Source organism: Chelon labrosus (genome assembly GCF_963514085.1).
Source record: "Chelon labrosus genome assembly, chromosome: 13".
In the NCBI taxonomy this organism is placed as follows: Eukaryota; Metazoa; Chordata; class Actinopteri; order Mugiliformes; family Mugilidae; genus Chelon; species Chelon labrosus.
Window position 1 is genome coordinate 10,530,925 of NC_140346.1, and position 19,589 is coordinate 10,550,513.

Below are 19,589 nucleotides of genomic sequence, written 5' to 3' on the forward strand. Positions count from 1 at the left end.
TTTTTTTCCCGCTGTTAAAACACACTGATCATTATGGCCTATGCAGAATCTGTAAAGACAGTGGGGGTTTTTAATTGTCAGCGGCATTAATGCAATGCAAAGCGAGGGAGGGAGGCTCTTTTCAAGCATTTGACAAGGCTGGCGCAATGCTTAATGACCACTTATTAAAGATTAATGATGGAGTAGTAATGCAGCTGTATTTGCCGTAGTACAGTGAGGATTAAGGAGGTAGTTGGTAGTCGAAGGGGCAGGTTTTTTTTATTTCTTTGATTACCAGAGATAAAGTCCTGGGCTGGGGCTTCCAGAACATATGGGTACCCTGACCCTAGAGGACAAACAGATCATATAACACAGTTAAACACAAGCAGTGGTCCACTGTGTGTGTGTGTGTGTGTGTGTGCATTGTCCTTTCCCCACAATCCCTCCTTCATTTTAAACAAATTTCCACCAGTGTAAAAAAAAACCTCTTTATCCATTTTTCTACATAACATTATTAGTGTGTGATTTATGTGGGCCCTGCGCAAACTCAGCAGCACCACAAATGAAAAAGAAGCTGAGGAAGAGCAACACAGGAGTAACCCCGAGAGGAGGAAACAAAGAGGGGTGATGGAAGAAAAATGGTGACAAATAAGGAAGAAAAGAGAGGGAAGAACAAATAAAATCCATGGAGTTTATTAGGAAAAGAGAGTAAAAAGTGATTCCCTCTCCCTCCAGGACTGGTCGTTTGGTCTGGTGTGAACACAGCATCGCACTCTGTTTCAGAGACAAATCTACTGAGCCGAGACCTGTTAGAGAGGGTGGTCTGAGCCCGCCTGCAATCGCGGTTCAGTTCATTTGCAGTGCCAACACACATTACCCAGTGACAGATACGGCTACTCTTTATAAGCTTATAATTAAATAATCAAACAGTTTAACTGGAGCAGGATAGGTTGTTCTATGTCTCCGGAGCACGTCCTCTCCTTCAGAGGTGTCCAGCAGCAGCAGCAGCAGCAGATCGCCCTCTCAGCATATAGATGCTTGAGCAAACTGAACATATGACAGGTACAGATGTCAGTGCCCACACTCTCTGCTGATGCTCCATTTTTGGTTCCCATTATTTCCTGATTTCCTTAAATCCAATTTTACCACAAAATTATGTCCAATCACAAAACTGTTTGCAAGTGCAAAGTGCTGACGGAATAACAGAACATCGATTCGATTACTTTGTGTCACTTGTCATTTAAAGTTAATTAACCGAACCAAAGTAATATGCATCATATACAGTACAAATATTATATTAGTAGATGAGGATCATGATTGTCCAATCACAGCTCTCCCATTTTCCCAGGAGAAATGTGACAAATTCTGAAAATGTGCTGTGAAGAAGAAAAGCTCTAATATAAATGAATATTTGCAGAGATTTGAATTTATTTTCAGCTTTTCAAAACTTGTTTCAGACTTGCAAAACATTTTTTTTTTTTTTTTTTTTATTGGATTTCAAGCTTTCAAAACAGTTGTGGCATTATGGATGCAATCCCATACTCCCAGAATTTAGCAGGTTGAAATGCCTAGTGAAAAACAGTAAAGTGTGCCACTATGACATCTAATCAAATTGAAAAGTGAGTCATTTCATTTTGAATTCTTTCAATAGCACGCGGTGTGGTATTGATCAGCGCACTGAACATCAGTGGTCACCCTCACATCCATCATTTCAGGCAAGAAACCTAAATGGATGATATTCATTTTTCTTAAATAAAAGGCCAAACAGATAGATCTTCAACACAAACACAATAAAAGAGAAAAGTCACAGAGGTAACCAGTTTTCAGAATGCCATATGTATCTCCTGCAGGAATCCCATCTCTCAAAAAACTTTTCCACTCTCATCCGAGTCTGGATGCAAAACATCAAGTATGGAAAAATATGTGTGTGCTGCGGATTGGCTCTGGGCTCGCTCATGATTAGAGAGTAATAACTCAGAACATGGGTCTCAGATGGACGGAGAGAGATGGAAACACACACACACTTCAAATTATACCCAGCAGAGAAGAGAGGGAGGAGGAGGTGATGGATTGCCATCCAAGAGGGACGTGAAGAGATCTGAGTGGTAAGCAGGAATGGAGAAGGAGAGTAAGCGAGGGAAGGGTTAGAAAGTGGAGAGGGAATGAAGGGGAAAAGGAAAAAGAAGTGGAGGGGGGGGTCAAAGAAAATGTTGAGATAAGGGGGAAGGAAATGAAGGGCTGTGGATAGAAGAGAAAAGCAGAATTACAATGGAAAAAAGTAAGGATGAAGGTGTGCAAGAGAAAGGATCAAGATGAAAACACAAAAAAATAAAAATAAAAAAGCTGTAAAGTCGCCAAGAAACTAGGACGCCGACTTCTTTGTGGCCTTCAGGGCTTAACAACCATTAATTTTACTGTGAGCTCTGTCGTCTCCACAAACCACGTGTTGACATCACAGTCCGAACACATAAAAATTAATGATGCCATTAATAAAACTTTGGCCTGCTGGTAACAGCTGCAGTGAAATCAGTCCAAAACACGCACAGAGCTAATAGATTTATACATTTGCACTTGACAAGTGTAGTATCTCTGTGGATGAATTCTCATCTAACTGCAGTTAATTAAGAAATAAATTTGCTTTTACTGTACCTACTGATATGAAAATAGGTAAGCAACCGACTGATCTGTATATTGTTATGTAGGGAAATCAACCCTTACAAATCAGAATCAGTCTTAAAGGAATGAAATGAAACTTTTAGAATCATTATTTCTTCATCAGTTCATTATATTGTTGGAGGAATGACCCCGACTCCCCCTGCGCTCGCTTGTTCTTCAACCAAACGATCTTGCATTCAATCAGTAGACGGAGAGGAACTCAAACCGGGTACAGCATTATTCTTTAAAACAGCTCCCTGCGGATTTAGAAACTTGATGACTCTGGCAAAGCAGCGAGTACCGCAGTGGCAGTATCACTGTTGGAAACCATGGTGCACCGTGGCTGTTGAGAGAAAATAGATGTCCAAAGGAGTGGTCATGGAAAACCTTCGTCATGGAAAATGAATAATGTACTAAGAACTGTTTGCAGGCAGCGTACAGAGTGATGCCTATCAGCGCTGCTGTCAACTGTCAATCCATGCCTGATCCTCTCCAGAAAAAAAAAACAAAAAAACCCCACAACAGCCTGTCAAACGTGTTCCTTTTATCCAACGCTAAATACCTTGACTATATCTGTTTGCATGGATTGTACAAGAAGTGACAATTCAGGACCAAAATAACAAGGGATGTGACTTTTCTCTTGTACACAACTGAAACAAGGTCCTATAGAAGCTGTACGCGCAAGAAATACTGGACAGTAACAGGGATGTGTTGATTGGAAGTGACACATGCAGATGCAGCAAGACGGTCAGCTGCATCTGGTGGAAGAAACAACACTCTGAAGCACCACTAACACAGGCGTCACTGAGAATTGCAACAGCTGCATCTGTTACAAACAATCTTCACAAATATTATCCCGTATAGGCTAACGTGGCAAAGTCAAATTATAACGTGCATGTGTAAATAACGTCGTTCCATTCATTGTATGGAATATGGCATTGGGAATTCAGTGATTTTGAGCAACAATCAAATTTTTGGTATTGGTGCATCCCAGTCAATTAATTAATTAAGTCAATTATTTACTCCCTGAATCTGAAAGAAATATAGGTGTGAAAGCACCCTTTGTCTGGTCACGGTTCCTGGATTCAAGGTTTGACAAGATGTCAGAAAGATTTCTTTGAGATTCTGCTACACATGGATGTAAATACATCATAATTTCTTTGTCATGCTGTGAAGTCCAATAATACTAACTACAAACTAATAACTCCCACAGCATAGTTACATTAAATCAATTGAAAAACATGAGTTGGTTCCAATGAATTCCTGTAACACACGTGTCAAACGGGCCAAATCCGCGGGCCAAATCCGGCCCTTCAGAAGGTCTAATCTGGCCCGCATGAATTTGCAAAGTGGAGTGGTCATTATTTAAAGGTTATTACACTATTATGTTACTGGTCCGGCCCGTATGAGATCAAATTGACAGAAATAATCTTAATTTATCCTTCTGAAACACAGTCAACACGGGCCTGTCTTGCACCTGTCTTAATGAGAAAACATCCCTACACACAGCACCATACCAGACAACGCACCAGCTCTTATCCCACAGATGGAATTGAAGGTCCTTGTTTGGCAGGAATTGCCACAGGAGCCCTGATTTAGACACCTTGCACCTTGGGACAAGTGTCTGAATATTAAATATGATGTCACCATCTCACTGCTCCCAGCGAGCGTCGTTATGGGTGCCATCTTGGCTCAGACTGCTGCCCCTGAGAGGACACAATCAATGCTAGCCAACACCGTGGCTAGCGGGGGTTCTCTGGACCTACGCCACAACCTCTATAGTAAAAGCAACGGGCAGCAGCAATCCAAGATCGCCACACAAACACACACACACACAGACACAATCTTCCTGAGTGGCACTGAATCAAATATTGATCACTGGCCCAAGTTTCCTTGGTTACTTGATATATTACAGTGAAAGTTGCCTTACCCTTTCTCTCTCCACGTATCACACACACGTCTAGCACATGTTTAGCACACATGTAACAGTCTCACTGTGTGTATCAGTCGTGTTACTTACTGGACTTGGCAGCTAGCTGGACGTGAATGACGTCTGAACACCCCCGAGCGCGTCAGCGTGGTGCCCAACACACACGAGCAGGACACACGTGACTCACATATACTTTTAAAAAGCCTGTGTACAGTATGTAGCCGAGTGCATGTAAACGGTGGAACAGCATGTGCTCTCTAATCACCAGTTGGGATAAGGCTGGCCATTCAGTGCGCAAGCGGCTGATTTGTTAAATGTGGTCCGTGCTAACGTGAAGTGTGTCTAACACCATAGAAAATCACACATTGTCAGGTACAACAATGATCAAAGCTATAATTTGGAAAGTCTGAAGTGTCTGAAGTGGATACACGTTGAAAATATGGAAGTGACATGAGACTTTTGTGAGGACATTTTAATGGGGGGCATAATTGTATGTTAGGTGCTGTATGGGCCGTTTAGGGTCTCCATTGGGAAACGCATGTTCTGTCACACTGTGACAACAAGCTGACAGATACGCAGCATGATGTGCAGCCTTTTACAGAAGTCTGGCAACTGTATAGAGCAGAAACAGTTAGAGGATTTATACAGCCACACAGTTTGGGATGGGTGGTGCAGTGGTTGGTACTGTTGCCTCCCAGCAAGAAGGTTCTGGGTTCAGTCTGTGGGGAAGCTGAATTCTGTTTATAGGTGATTCTGAATTGGCTGTAGGTGTGAGTGTGAATGGTTGTTTGTCTTCCTGTGTTAGCGTTATGATAGCCTAGGTGTACCCCACGTCTTACCCAATGACACCTGGAATAGGCTCTAGCCCATGACCATGTAATTTAAGCGGTTATAGATAATGGACATATTTGAATTCACCCTCAAAACTGGGGACATCTACCCACTTTTTTGTCCTTCTTGTCATTATTTTTTGTCTTTCTTCTAGTTCAAGGGATAATTATGCTCAGTATCTTTGGCCTCAAATTCACCCATTACCAGTTACTATTTGCAATGTAAATATGGACATACATGCGACTATTACAGGATACCTTTGATACTGAAGAAAGCTTTAAACTGTGATGATTCTGAAGTCACAATAAGTATTTTAAAAGTAGCATCGCCCAAGCTGTTGGAGCTGTTGCTGCTCCATCTGCTGACTCTGTTTTGACATGTGGGCCAATCAGCAGCCAAACTACAATAAAAGACTTCACTAAGTCTCCCACAACATTAATCATATAATCCCTTCTCATCGTGAAACTCCAGGTCTTCATTGTGGATGTGACTAGTATTACTACTGATGAAGAGGCAGCAGTGAATCTTTCACCTGACACACTACACCTGACACTGAGGCCGTCTGTACTTTAACAGCACCAAGACTGCCTGATTGGTTTGTTTATTAATTTAGCTGACTTACGTGTTTGGAATATATTAGTGTCACGTATTCGGCGGCGCTGTCGTTACTGTCCGATAAAGGTAATTCCAAATTTACATTCCAAATGCGTGTTGGCTAATCCTTCCTAAACTGCCGTGACAACATGCCAGAAAGCATTAGCAGACTAGGAAAATACATTTCTGCGTGCAGGTGCACACAAGCACAGGCACGAAGACGTACTCAAGAACACGCACACCCAGGTGCAAGCGAGGCTAAATGAACCAGCACCCCCACACAGGTTACTGAAGTGGCAACATGGCAGGTGTCATTGGTTAATGAGTATCAAAGTGTGCATGCTTTTGTTGCACACGTGTGTGTCACGTAACAAATGTGTCCATTCACCCGCCGGACACGGGGGCTGTACTTTCCTTACCAATATCCACGAGGAAAGAAAACGAGGAGTTGGGAAAGAGAAGAAAGGTAAAAAGAAAAATAAGAAGATGGGGCGGAAAGCAAAGGTAAGAAACAAAAAAATGAAAGGGAAGAAAAACGTGAGCAACTGTTGGTCGCTAGGCGCCTGCCGGTCGCCATAGCAACACGCGGCGCCACGCTGGGCTCCCGCTGACATCACACCTGTTGAAGCGAAACGTGTGTGTGTGTGCCTTGGAACCAATTAAATGACATAGCGGTGCAGGTGGACCGAGGGACAGAAGAGAGAGAGGGACAGAGACGGAGGGAGGAAAAGAAAAAGACAGCTGTGTAGATTTCATCGCCGCATGGACACAGCTGTGTGTGTGTGTGTGTGTGTGTGTGTGTGTGTGTGTGTGTGTGTGTCCTCTGGGATGTTGGGAGTCTGTGACATCACCAATGAGAGTAGATGACAGCAGCCTGAAGACTATAGACACATCCAAGAGGTGACACCCCCTCCCCCACCCCCTCCCCCACCCCTTTCCACAGCAACAGAGACAGACAGGAATGAGATGGAGATAAAAATAGACATTTAATTACCTGAATGCTTTACTTCATCTCTCTGTTTCTACAAGAAAATAACTTTCTTTCTTTTTTGATGAATTTTTTTAAAAAAAACTGAGAGAACAATAGCAAAATCAGAGCGAAAGAATGAAAAGTAGGGTCAAAAGAAGGAATGGTTTAGATTTGTTTTGCCAAGTCCCATCAAATGACTAAGTCACATCTAGATAAATAAACTTGACTGAGATTTGAGTTGGTGCATTGCCTGCAGCCTACTGCTCCCTGCACTGCTGTGTGTGTGTTCCTCTTGTCGGCTGAATATTTTATGTCCGTTTTCATGGCTGAGCTCTTTTAACAGAATTTGTTACGCTGCACACACGCACGACGCACACACACACACACACAAGCGCGGTAATGTAATCACGCCGCTTGTGTAATCCTTACCTTTTAACCCTGTCTGTTGCGGGGATTCAATTTAAAGCGGTCAGTTTCACATTAGACGCAGTATCTTTATGCGATCAACCTTTAAAGCTAAATAAGACGCACAGCAAATCCAATTGTCCCACCTGCGACTATCGAATAGAATTAAATTACAAGATGCAGGAATCACGTTAGGATTAACCTCGTCCCAACATTTGAAGTGAATGCGAAATTGCAGAAAAATAAAAATGACAAATGGATGATGGAATGGAAAACATCTTTAAATATACTTTACTAGTGTGTGAGCAGGTGGTGAAGAGAGAGGGAGACTGAGAGGATGCTCGCTGATGTCCAGTTTGTGTTCAGGTTTGTGTTTGCGCAACACAGAAACATGCACACAGAAACAGAAGGAAGAGGGGATCAGCAGCTTCTCCAAGGTCCCTTCTCATTTCTGCCACCACTCCTCCACCTTTCACCCAAAGGCACCACTGTGAAGCTCAATGCTGCACCCTGCTGGCCAACAGATGCGCAGACAGGCTCTCCCCAAGGAGCGGCCCGGCTGGTTGAACAGCCAATAGTCAGTGAAAACACCGTATGTTCACTCTTGTGGCACTTGTTTTCCACTTTATGGTCTCCAAATGGAGGCACTCTGAGCATGAACATTCATTCTCTGCTTTGCTGATCTTAGCTGCCAGCTTTCCTAACGAGGCCAGAATCTTTTAGTTTCTCTGTATTTATGAGCAGTTATGGAAATTGATTTAAGCCCTGACAGACAGTGGTACTTTCATCTAAATACAAGAAAAAAATCGAAGCTAAGATAATGATCAAACTTTCACTGACACTAATGAGACCAGAACTGGAAATCAGAAGACAACATTAGTGAGTAGAATAATAGATTTTACTGAATAGATTTTACAAATGTGCTGTCTTCAGTAGCCTGGCATAGCTAGATTCAATTCCTATTAGAATATGAGTCTAACACACCATTTATGGGGGTGTTTAAACTGAAACAGAGAAATAAAACTCTACATGCTATTGGGTATCCCTAAAACCAATCAGAGCCATTCTGTTGTAAACAAATTCAGCTCCGTATTATTCAGATGATGTGTTACTCTTCTGACTTGCCTAACCCGGCAGATCTCTGCTGGGGAATAAACAGTTCCAAACAGAGCGACTCCAAACCTGACCAAAATATTGTGGCGTATGGAAGTTTGCCTGATCTTGAGCACTTCCAATTAATGCCACTTATTTCTTATGTTACATTTTCCAGTGATGCTGACGCCACACTCAATATGTCCTATTTTTTTTTTTTTAAAGAAAAATCAGGAAAAACTCCAAAACCTAAATATACTTCCTACCCACAACTCATCTCAAGATTGCACTGGGAAACACTAGACTAAAACTATCTATAGCTGTATATAAAGTAATTAAAACTAGTTTCACTAGACATGCTATGGTAACAAAATGATGCTTACACAAATACATCAGCATAGTAAGGTATCACTCAAGGAGCGCGATTTGTTTTTTATTTAAATACATTTAACTGATACTTCTTTAACTTGAAGATGGTTTTAAATACGTGTTTTTTGATTCCACCGTATGTAATGGGGTTTGTTAACTGTGTCACATTGGTACTTCTTCCACCGCTGACCTGACCCTAGGTCCCAGTGGTCCAAGATTTTAGCCTACTGAAGAGTGGACATATTTGACATCAAGCACTGGCAGTCTTTGTTGAAATTAGATATTTTTAGCAGGAGCCCAGAGGTCTTCAAACGGCGATTTCAAATGGTCACTCGCTCTGCCAATCTGTTCAAACCACTTTGTTCTACTTGGGTGAAAGGAGCGGAAATGTTGACGGCAAAACAAACTAACTGCTCTCCAACAGGGCAAATCACTGCAGGGAGTCCTGCATAAACAGCAACACACAACAAACAAGTCAGCATCCACTGCATCACTTCCTAGTAGTACTTGCATTCCTGGGATTGCTGCCATAGATAACCATGGAAGTGATGTTATTATTACTTTCATTGTAGTCCCACAAATGTACTGTTACTTTTTCAATGATTCCAAATCACAACGCTTTTTGACGAATGGAAACATTTTGGTGGGGAGATAGTACACCCATGAGAAGTTATGAGCACAGATGAAGTGAATAACTCGATGAATAACGCTGCATCTGGTAACCCTTCAGCACTGGTGTTTGTTTAACAGTGGTCAGGCCATAAGGTCTTTGGAGATGTGCTGGATCAACTTGGATTATTGGCAACACCAGATCTTCAAGGACTGTGTGGATTTGGATTTTGGATTTCTTGTCGACGTCTTGGTGCCAGATACCACGGGGCACCTTCAGAGGTCTTTGCAGGTTGTGTGCTGCCAAAACATTTCCAAAGGACCAACAATATTTTAGTCAAGGTTGGTAATAATGTTGTGGTTCATCAGTTTATGTCTCACTGGGTAAAACCATTCCTTTCACACCTAAGTATGGACTTATTAAGTGAATGGTGATGTGACCAGTCCACATCAAACACAGCTTTGTTTTGACAATATTGCTGTGGATTGTTAGAACTTTAAGTGCAAGCGCTATCAGTCATTCACAATAAGATGGCAATTCAAGATAACCTCAGCCTTATGTCACCTTACCTCGAAGTTATTCCTGTGTGGCGACATTGGAACAGAGAACATTGGTATCAGATTGATACTCTGCATTTGCAGATACCCTGAATTGATAACCTCGTTTCTAACTCCTCTAACTAAACTTCTCGATCTCAGATAAGTAATCTCTGTCATGGTCTGTGGAGCATTATGTCAAGAGGTCACCAGCGTATATCTGTCCAAAAGCTGCACAGCAAGTCTTTCACCTTCATTGTATCGACTGCTTTTAGAAAGTAAGTCCCTTTACAGCGTAATGAGTCGGTCATAAATGTCTATTTTTCTATAAGTACAAGAACAAGCTACTCGGATGGCGTGATCCTGAGCAATCGTACAGCTTCTTTAAAAAAAAAAGTTGCACTCAGCTTTTCTACAGCGTTCGGAAAGGGCAAGGGTGCCGCAGTCGATGATGCAAGACCGGGCTCTGTCTCGTAAGGGAATGATAGATAAGGAGTAGAGATTGCAGGGCAGAGGCAGTCAAGCCTTAAAAGTCACCAGTTAAAAGCTAAAAATCAAATGAATAAATTCTAAAATTCACTGGTGTCACAGAGGGCTCCCGCAGGTTCAGGTTCTGAGCAATTCTGCAGCATTTTGTGGAAAGAGAAAGCACTTATTATACGACACGATTTAACACAACGGTTTTACATTCCGAATCCCTAACCCTAAACCTGTCTTATCTTCAAATGCCATACTAAAGACATAAGTAGAACATTAAATAGACTAATTTAAACTGTGGGAAAAACACCATTCTCCAATGCTTTTCCTCTGACGTCCTTTTACATAGGGTACCTGAAAGCCTCGTGGATGCATCGAAACATGCATCAAGAGTAATTTCATATGAGAATAATGTGGAATTTGTCAAAAAAGAAACACAGAAAGTACATAAAATTAAAGTAACGACGACCAACCTCAGTTAAGACCAGGTCAGTTTACAAATTTAGATTTGAGCTACATTTGAGTTTGTACATTTGTGTTTTTGTGGAGTGGTAAAGTGATTGAGTAAAGGCCATTAGATGCATCCATTGTACATCTTTTTAAAATGATATATACATATTACAACACAATAAGAAACGGAAACCACATTCTACCTATAGTAAAAAGTCAGTGAATTTTAAATCTAATTTAAATATAATCTAAGTGATTTCAAAATAGTAATTTCCAGCAGTGGTTAAGTGTTGCTAATGTATGTATATACAAATGTATACATTTAATTTACAGGGCAACTGCATGAGTAAATACGGCTATTTCCAGGACTAGCAGTGAATATCTGACCATTTTGTTGGTGTTCTGTTGTAACCAAACATTTTATATGAAATTATTCACATCTAAAGGGTAACAAGGGCAGTACATACCTTGACATAATCTTACTGTTTCAGTGACAGGAATGTCACAATATGGATTTTTTAAATCTTTTGTTTGTTTTTTATTTTATTATTTGCAAAAAGGCGTACATATTGTGTGATTCAATCATTAAAACTAAATGGAGCACTTTAACAACTAAACACAAACCACATTTCTCATTCTTTTGTTAAAGTTGAGAAGCATTAGAGCTGCATTCATATCAACAGCTACGGAGCAGGCTACAGTCTGCTGCACTGCCGGGAGCGTCTTGCGACTCACTCGCACTCTAGCTGCCACACTGCCGGCCATAATTACAAAGGGACTACCTGTTGTTCAAGCTGCTCCACTGTCATTACATTTCGCCGGGAACAATGCCTCGAGCTGCTGGGACTGCCTGGCTGTTGGGGGAGTCGTACTGCCATATCATAAACGCGCGCGCTGTCGACACACAGCTGAAATGATGACAGCTCCCGCGGGGCCAGAGAATGCATTCTGCTGCTGGCTGCAACATTCAGCATCATTAAACAGCAGCAAGTAAATACGATGTCTGTTTGTTTCTCTGAGGTGTGTGCGTATGTGTGTGTGTGAATGTGTATCAAATGTAAATAAGTGTGAGTGAGCAATAATAAAAAGAGACTGTGCCCTTAGAGGGAGGGGAAAGGAGGGGGAATACTGTGTGTGGTCCTGTCAGTTTTATATTTCCATATATTCTGAGCCAGTCACTTCTTGTTTTTGTGCCGTTATCCCACTCTGTGCGTGTTTATGTTTGCTGTTTTTCTCCCACAGAGATAAAAGTGTGTGCGGGCACCGTGCTATCCAGACAAAATCTCTCATGCTTGAAGACACCTGCTGGGCGACTAATCAGTTGTATCGCTGGCATTTCGGTGTCCTGATCCATATAGAGAGGAGGCAAAAGAGCGTGATGGATAGCTGACTCATCAGCTTGGAGCGGAACAAAAGCTAAGCTCATCACTGAGATGAGAGCAGAGGACACACACACACATACGCACACAGACACACACACCTGCTGCTTTCGCCACAAGAGTGGCGTGATTTGTGCCGGGTGCAGTGATGCCTTGTCAACAGCAGAGGGGACTCCATTTACACAGAACAGGCAACTGGCAGTGGGGGAAGAAAAGTGACTGACATGCTGAGCTGCTCTTAATCAGTAAAGTCATACAGTCAGTAGGTTCTTTCATTATTCACATATTCTCATAAACTAGGGGAGAGGGGGGAGATCAAGGTTTATAAAATGTACAAATGAACTGGAGGACAAACGTGACAACGCTGCAAACTCAATAGTTATAGATTTGTCCCCTGTTCAAGAGCTTCTGAGTCACAGCACAGCATTACAGACGCTGGCCGCTTACCAGAGGATGAGACTGGTACCGCTCCATTTGTGGTGTGTTTCAAACCATAAAGTAATACAAAAAAAAAAACACACACACGTCTCCACGCAATTGGATAGTCTTATTCAATGCCACGGCGCTCAAGTGACTGTTACTCTGTCGATCGGCACATGAAGTGATTCGACTGGCTCAGCAGATCCTTGCTGGAGAATAATCAGTTCCCAATAGAGTGACTCCAGTCCAACTTTCCACTACAAATCTTTTGTGGGTGGGGGAACTTGGGCTGGCTTGCAGGCTCTGCAACTGCTCGTCCGCTGAAGAGGTGCAACACTACTTCCCCATTAGCTGGAGCATGGCAGGCATGAGTCATGATTAAATCTGTTCATTTAATATGCTAATTATAACATTGAAGAAGACAAAGAAGGACTAGAAGGAGATTTGTAACAGTGCTGATGTTTTAACAGTCTTATTCCATCACTGCCACTCAGTAACACAAGAGCCCTCTGTTGTCTGGTCCTCACACTACAAGGCCTATGACTAGAAGTGCAACTTAACTTTATGTTATCATATCCTTTTCAGCAGGTAAAACGTCAGTGTCATGTGTGCTGCTACTGCAACAGGCAGCACCACTCAATACTTTTACTATTACTTTCAGCCTGTGGACTTTTAACTATTTTTATTCAGATTCTTTGAGGGGTGGGCTCAAAATTTATACATGCATGATTATTTATCTGCCATTTTTCATGAAAAACAACCATACTGACCACTTGCTGCTTTTTCTTTAAAAACAAGATGCATTTCTACCACTGGAGCTTCCCAGGAATGGGAGCCTTGTGAGGAAGTCAGTTCCCCCTGCCTGTATTTTCACTACAGGGATCAGGGTCTAAATGACCTTTCAAGGAGACAACTATGCACGCTCACTCCACCCTATGTGAGGGTTCAGGAACTTTTGGCCTGGAGTTTGAAGCACTTGACGCAACTGCAAACACAGTAATTTTCTCACTGTTTATGGCTAGTAAATCTCAGGACAAAGCTGCCCAGGACATTTCAAAAGCCCAGCGTTGTCTATTTTTGCAGGTGGAGCACATTGACAGTTAATTCATGGTTGTTGTGCTTCAGACAGTCTAGTGTACGTTGGCTCCAGAAAGCTGTAGGATCTTGCTGGACATTAGTTCTTGGCGAATTAAAACCATGCGATGTTGGGTGGAGAAGCCACTTTTGTAAATCTCTTCCTGTCTAAATCCCTCGGGGCACACTGCCAGAGATACATACAATATGAAGACCAGGAAGTAAAGAGGTCACTCAATAAACTGTAATTATACAGTGGAGAGATATGACAAAGAGGCCGAGAGAAACTAAAAAAGATAAGGAGTTAGAGAGACAAAGTCAGCGTAATGATGTAGATATCCAGTAGCAAGTGCCATCAGGTCACTGGTGTGCAGATACTGTGTTTTTTATCAGTCTTGTAAGTTCTATTAACACACACAGCACTTTTTAATCGGCCTTTCTGCAACTTTTTCCCCCATGCTGTATGGATCAACTGACTGGCCGTGGCTGCTCACACTGAACATAAGCACAGAGTCTCCAGTTGGTTTTACCCATCGATTAAATAAAATGTAGACAAGAGAGAAAAAAGAGAAAAGGCATCATTACTTTGAGCAATTCTACTATGATTCTAATATAACAGAAAAAGCAAGGTATGGGTATTAATAATCAAAAGTACTATAGTAGTAATAAAACAAACTCAAACTTGTTTGACTGCAGGAAATCTGATCAACCTTACAGATCGTTTACGTAGCGTTTAGAGAGTCAGTCAGTCTAAAAGAAGTTCATCCGAATTCCAAAATGACTTTGGAACAAATGCAATTTGACCAGAATTTGAAAGATGCTGTCCTACTGAGGATTTGAATTTGTTTGTGTGTGTATATGCTTTAAAGAGGTAAGAGAAGGACTGCGGGATGTGAAGTAATTTGCCTTCGATCTAAATAAAGCTCAAAGACATTCTCTGCTCGTGTTTACAAGCAGTCTTAGGGCCTGTTCAGACTTTGCATTAAGATCCGATCTGGGCGATACAATCGCGTAAAAGACATATGTGAACATCCCCAGGACGCACTGAGATCGCATTTGAGAGATCCGATCTGTGACCGCATTTGGAGGTGGTCTGGATTTGTCTGCATTCCTTTGGTAGTGTGAACGCACAATGCGTCCTGAGTCACGTTAAAAACCTCCAACTCAGCGGGGTCGCTCCTGCAACAGGGGAGTTTTCTCCATTCATTCAGAAAAAAAATTATTATTAATAAATAATAAATAAATCTAGTGTTCAGATTCAAGATGAATGGCGTGCTCAATTCCTTTTGAGTTTGATTTGGGTGCTCTTCGATAAATAAATCTAATCAAGAATTAACAAGAAAGTATGTAATATGAGTACACAAGTGTGCTTTTATCATTAAATAACACATCAGCATGCGGTTAATTGATGTGCTCATGCTGATGTATAAGGAGTCTCGTATTTCCTCATTTACCTTTATTACCAGAGATTATGGCGCGTATTGAAACTTCCCGGGGTGGAGTCACAATCTAAGTGTTGTGCAGCTCTATCTAACACCAGGGTAAGGGACCAATGAATAATAACGTGTGCCCAAGGCATGAAGCACACACAAAAAACAGCTCTGTTCGCAGTTCTGGAGCAGCGGTAGAGATCCATTAGAGACATCAGCTCTTAAAATATTCTATTGCGCCCCAGATGATGTCAGGGTTTATTTGCATACAGAGCGAGACTGAGATTGGATCTGGAGAGCAGGCTGGCATGTTAATGCTAGGTGTGAACACACCACCTAGAGATGGTCACTTCGGTTCGCAGAGGATTCCACAGGAAGGACGTTAATGCAAGATCTGAACAGGGCTTTATTCTGTTATGTGTCCTATACACAATCTTATCTAATCTCTAATCTCTCAGCCTCAGTGGATATTATCACCAGCAACAGGACAGAGTGAGGTGTGGGGGGATGCTCACATGAATCCACTCGTGCACTGGAATCCTGCATACATTCACATGCTGTCCACAGATTCACAGCAAAGGATTGTTGTTCTGATGACTGTCTGCCGCTGCAGCATTTGTTCTCCTTTCTGTCCTACCCTGCTATTCAGCATCAATGCCCCTCAAGCTAAGAAGCAGTGGGAGTGGACTTTCGATCCATCAAAGCGCCTTCATTATTGCATTTCCGACACTAAGGTAGTGTTCAAATGACGTTCCCCCTTCAGTCAGCAATGGTGACGATGGCTCAGGCTGCTTTAAGGAGCACATACTGTTACTATGTCTTTTTTACTGGGTTCACTCTATTTCTTTTGACTCTGCTGAAATGTGTCATCACAAGACTGCTAATGCGGTGATGCTCAATCTGCCTCTAAGAGCCAGTATAAGCAGACTGGACTCAGTTCATAGTAACACCACAGTGTCATCGGACCTGACAAAGGTTAATCGGTCCACTACAAGTGTTTACCAGAACTGGTCTTAAACAATCAGTGGACTGATGGTCAGGCTACAGTCAAATATTACGCTCAGTACCACAGGACACTCACTTCCAAGGCAGACCTAATTACTGACCACTTGGAAATGTCACAGACAAGTCTGTTTTATTAAATATATGAAGAGATTTGAAGGAATGGATGGAATCAAATACAACTGTATTAAAACCTGAAGGGTAAGTATCTGTAGCCTGATTCAATGATAAAGACAAAATGATTTTTCTTTGATTTTGAGGGCAGGTTCAGCTGATTGCCACTTATAACAACGCCTTTATAGTGATCTCTACTGCGAAGACACTTATGTGAAACTTATGTGCATCATGGTATTATACAGTTGTAACCGTAGTTCATATAACAGATTCATTTGATTTTTTAATATGAAGCAATCTTCCCATCTTCCCCTTTCACCTATATGTAAGCCAGTTCTTGTAATGAGGTAACTTGATATTACATATTTGGACTTTTTCTTTTAAACCAAATCAGAGGAATATTTTCAACCATTGTTGTGCAATATAACCACATCCAGAACAGATTTAACTGTACATTTGCAGAAACTTGTGTCATAACCATTGTTGCTTGTCCAATCCCAAGCTGTAACACTTACTGCGACACTTGGCACAGCGTCCCTTGTCATACTCCAGCAGGTCTAGGGCCCGGCTTCGCTCTGTCACCGATCGCCTCTGCCCGCTCTCCCTCAGCCGAGCGGCTTCCTCTTTGGCGTACACCCCGAGCTCCTGGGTGTAGCGCCCATACATCTGGAAACGGACAAGAAAGCGTGTTAAGCTTAACTCACCAAGCCCTAACCATGTTGAGGAAGCAACATTTTTTTGCAAGTAAAGCTATTGAACCGATATGAACAGAGAAACCTTTCTGAAACGATTTTCTGATTTTTCTAATTGCGCTGTTCAAGATTCAAGACTGAACTCTCATCAATTTTTGGCCTTAACCCTTGTATGAAAAATGTATCCAAATGTCTGACATACGGTACACCACACCAACATCTTACTATCTCCTTGCCTCATTTTATTTCGAGTATATCAAGTGGATTCTTCATAGGGCTGGATTTTAAAAAATTTGATTGAAATCGATCATATTTGAACAATCTAACGTTGATTCGTAAAATAGTCTGACTGATTTTTCAAAGAAATGCCATTTCCTGCATCCTCTGATCTAATCGGGACCTTGGGAATTCGAAGAGAATCAGTTTAGGAAATCGGTAGCGATACCAGCACTAGTTCTTCATGCCCTTCTCTAGTGTCCCTAGCTATTAACCTTGCAAAAACAAGGTTATTATGATTTCCTAAAATCTGGAATCATTAAAGTATTAAATTCTAATGTTTGAATTGGTCGCATTTTCTAAGTGTACATGTACATATGATTATCTCTGTTAGTTTGCTTTATTGCTTTCCCGTCTTCATGGGTTAATGAATTTGTGCGACTCTCTGCCAAAAACAAAAGACGTCAAGTCAGCAGCACAAGAGACAGGAAGCGCCAAGATTTGTACACCGCCCAGACACCAGCTCCCCCTGCCATCACGCTCTTGGGTGGTGGGCAGGAACCTGAGCACTAATGATTTCCTCTTTGCCACCCAACAAAACACTGCAAGGTTTTCAAATCCGCCTTTAGAGGTCACCCAAGGCCATCAAGGATGAATTCAGCAGCTTTAGCGTTACAGACTGGGAAAAAAAAGTGCCTGTACATCTTGCACACGGCATGGGTTAACTTCTTACGTTACAAGTATTACTCTTTAAAGTCCAAGCTCTGTGGTGCACATCTGAAGTCCACAGTGAAGGGCAAGTGGAGCATATATTAGCCGCATTACTAAATCTAAATGCTAGAATATCTAAAAGTTCAGAAGTGCCCATCTGTGTATGAGAGAGAGCCCAGACAGTATGTCAGACTATATTTAGTGCTTAACAGCTTGAAATGTAAAACGAGACAAAATACAATCTCAGGTACATTTTCTGCTGCATCTGCGTTAACTGCAGTGTGTTCTTAATGTTGAAATTGTATGTCTCGAGTTTCTTGTTGTTGATAGAGGGGGGAATTGTTACTTGTATTATTGTTGTTGGTACGTTGGTAGTTTACAGCGGGGGGGGGGGGGGCTTTTGGTCCTATGGGTTGAGGGGAGGGGTCGCTGTGGATCAGGCTTGTTCCAGTGCATCCCACAGATACTTGATCAGTTTGGGGGGGATCTAGTGGATTTGGAGGCCAGGTCAACACCTTGTGCTGTTCTTCATGTTTTCTGAGTTGTTCCTGTGTGTCTGTGTCAGGCTGCATCCTGCTGGGTCATTGTTTTGGGGTGGGGGTGCCTGGTCTGGTCTAGGCGGGTGGCACATGTTTAAGTAACATCCACACAAATGCCAGGTCCAAAAGTTTCCCGGCAGAACATTGAATTGTTTACAAGATGGACAATGTTATTAACTTCTCCTGTCAGTGGTTTTAATGTTTAATGTTGTGGCTGATTGGTGTGCCTGCTAAATAATAATATTCACCACGAGCAAAAACATTACCTTACCATCAGTGAATCTGAATATACTGCCATGACCTTGGAAAACGTGCACACTCTTTCCATGTCCCATAAACGGCGCTTCCCTATCACTTTATGGCTGATATGGTTGTGTTTACACAGCAAAGCCATAAGCACACGGCTACTTCTGTTGAAATAATCAAAACGTCCTGATTCACTAAATTTCCACGCATGTCAGGGTAAAACAGACACTGGAAGCAGGTTTACATTTCTAAGAACTTTTCCCAATGGCCTGGTGGAAGCAAATGTTTAGATAACAAACACACACACACACCCACACACACACACACACACACAAAGACTATTTTTAGCTACACACACAAACCTGTACATTCTTATACAGAGTTTGTGTGGTTCACCGCTGGGGTATCAGGTTCAATGATCACAGCCAAACCGTTAATCAAAACAGGGGAAGGACATTCACCTGAATAAAGACCGTTATATTCCCAGAAAGGATGAGCCCAGGAGATGGACTAACCTCTCAATGTGAGAATACATGCTTGGCAGGCTCGTGCTGCAGCCGTGTTGTGAAAAGGTCTTCTGTCATTGTCTCCCAGCGCTGCAACTGCATCTTGTGCAAGTCCTGTCCATATCAAGCACGCTTGGCATTTGTTAAGCCGTGCCAATTGTCTCAGCGAGAAATTCCAGCAGTCTGTCACGACGTAGGAACTAATATCAGCACCAATAGTGACTTAATAAAATGGATCAGGAGTCAGATATGACTGACCTACAGTAAACACTGTTTCTCAATGTTATTTCAAACTCAAATTCACAGTTGCACAAGACAGAAAACAATATAACTGTAGAAATGTTTTTACTTAAGTGCTTTAG

At 42.0% G+C, this 19,589-nt stretch overlaps 1 protein-coding gene across 1 annotated transcript in view; it reads right to left on the reverse strand.

Annotated features, from left to right (window-relative positions):
- Nucleotides 1-16,983, reverse strand: part of LOC311498352 (chloride channel protein 2-like) — a gene marked incomplete at its 5' end in the record, with an annotated part of 105,120 nt that extends 88,137 nt beyond the window's left edge. The window contains one exon of the mRNA XM_084558894.1: nucleotides 16,833-16,983. Within this exon, the coding sequence (XP_084415020.1) occupies nucleotides 16,833-16,983 (151 nt within the window). The remainder of the gene's footprint in view (nucleotides 1-16,832) is intronic.
- Nucleotides 16,984-19,589: the final 2,606 nt, after the last annotated feature.